This window comes from Rosa chinensis, chromosome 6 (assembly GCF_002994745.2).
Source record: "Rosa chinensis cultivar Old Blush chromosome 6, RchiOBHm-V2, whole genome shotgun sequence".
In the NCBI taxonomy this organism is placed as follows: Eukaryota; Viridiplantae; Streptophyta; class Magnoliopsida; order Rosales; family Rosaceae; genus Rosa; species Rosa chinensis.
In genome coordinates, this window is record NC_037093.1 from 60,757,680 (window position 1) to 60,759,641 (window position 1,962).

At 37.2% G+C, this 1,962-nt stretch overlaps 1 protein-coding gene across 1 annotated transcript; it reads left to right on the forward strand.

The window, feature by feature from the left end:
• Positions 1 to 277: 277 nt before the first annotated feature.
• LOC112172459 (zinc finger protein 1) lies at positions 278 to 1,513 on the forward strand. Its single transcript, XM_024309812.2, has one exon. It carries the CDS (start codon positions 455 to 457, stop codon positions 1,295 to 1,297), a length of 843 nt encoding a protein of 280 aa, XP_024165580.1. The 5' UTR covers positions 278 to 454; the 3' UTR covers positions 1,298 to 1,513.
• The last annotated feature ends 449 nt before the right edge of the window (positions 1,514 to 1,962 follow it).

Consider the following 1,962-nt stretch of genomic DNA (forward strand, 5'->3'; position numbering starts at 1 on the left):
TGAAACACAATCCTCGATCCGATTTCAAGGAACACAAGAAAACAATGATCCATAGATATTAATATGGAAGTGGAAAATGATAGTACTTTCAATCTATAAACAACGTGTTCAGCTTTTGTCAATCTAATCTAGTATTTTTGTCAATCTAAGTCTAGTACTCTATATATCTATGACAATAAGTAAACCAACCATCCAATACATATATGATATATGTACATGCTTTTGATTAAGATATGTAATTAACATTAATTTAAGAGCCAAAGGCCCAAAGTAATAGAAGAACAGTTCTGTAGTCCATTTCTTCTTCTGTTATCCATACCATAAATACCACAAAGCATTTACTTTCCCATCAATCAATCCAACTTTTTATCTTTTGAGTTTTGCCTTGGCTATATACCAGCTCAAAGTTTCATAAATATTCCTTTGGAGATCAAAAGCTTCAAAATATCCTTCAATGGAACCAACTAGGAATGTTGTTTCTACACTAGAGGCTCCTCCGAGTCCAAACACCCCACTGCAGGATCCAAACGAAAGCAAGAAGAAACTAGTGATACTCGAAGATCAAGAAGAAGAGGAAATTGAAGAGGTGAATCGCCCCAATACTGTCCTGTTATTAGATCTAGAGCTTTCTAATACTAGTAAGGATTCAACTTCAAACAGTAGTGGGTTCAACCCAGAACTCAATCTCATCGACAGTCTGCAAATGGGTGGTTCATCATCAGAAACAGATCAAAGCAGCCCTGGTGATCAAGGGGCAGCAGAGCCAAGAGTTTTCTCATGCAACTATTGTCAAAGAAAGTTCTACAGCTCACAAGCACTTGGAGGACACCAAAATGCACACAAAAGAGAGAGGACTCTGGCAAAGAGAGGACAAAGGCAGTTGATGGCGTCAACAGCAGCGGCCGCTGGTTTTGGTGATTACCCTTACTTCCATCAGCACAACCACCCTTACTTTTCGAGCATAGCTTCTCTGCCTCTTCATGGTGCCTATAACAACAAGTCTTTGGATATTCAGGTCCACTCAATGATTCACAAGCCTGGTGGTAGTGGTATTGGGTTTGGAAGTTCGTATGGAAATCGTGGGCACAAGTCATCAAGACCCATTTTTGATCAACAACCAACGATTGGAAAACTGGCACCACAGAATTTTCAAACCACATCATCATCAAGAGGTAGTAGTACTAGTAGTGTGGGAAGATTTGACATGGCAAATGTTGGTTGGTTGGAAAACGGCAGTCGTTTCAGGAGTGGTCAACACGAAGAAATGAAGAACCTAGACTTGTCCCTCAAGCTCTAGTAGTTCACACCTATCTAGCTAGCTAACTAGGCTGTAGAATTCTTCTTCTTCTTGATTCATTGTATCATATAATGTTCATCTGTTTTCTGTCAGGATACTAAGATGTGGCTTTTCTATTTCTTCTTTTTTTTTTTTTTTTTTACTTTTCGAAGTATGCTTGTGTAAATTTGATTCTTGAGAGCAACAAGAAGAAGAAGCTTTTTTCTATTGGTTTGATTTCTTATTTGTCACAGTTGAATTTTATAAATTTTCAACCGAGATTACAATGGCTAAGGAGTGCATTTGATAGAACTCAGAACTAGAAGAAAATAAAGCCTACGAGCTAGAGATGCCCCAAAAACCAATCAAAGCAACAAAAATCCTAGTTGTTATTTTTTTTAATCAGATAATTTTTTTTTATTTTTTTATAAAATGTGCTTGACAATACGGTCATGAAAATAGACACTATATATCAATCAACTAGGTGAATACAATCATTATGAATTGATCATAAATGGTCAAAAATAAATTCATGTCATCTGTTATGATAATAATTAGGTTGTCACTTGGTTTGGTAATTACCAAACCGATCAAATACCAACAGATACAACCACTGCAAATGGCCTAGTGGTTATTGCCTAGTTGGGTGTGCTCCCCAACATATGTTCGAACCCCGAAGGTGTCAA

What these genes read in the sequence shown, in the direction of transcription:
- LOC112172459 (XM_024309812.2), top strand. Translation starts at nt 455, where the DNA reads ATGGAACCAACTAGGAATGTTGTTTCTACACTAGAGGCTCCTCCGAGT.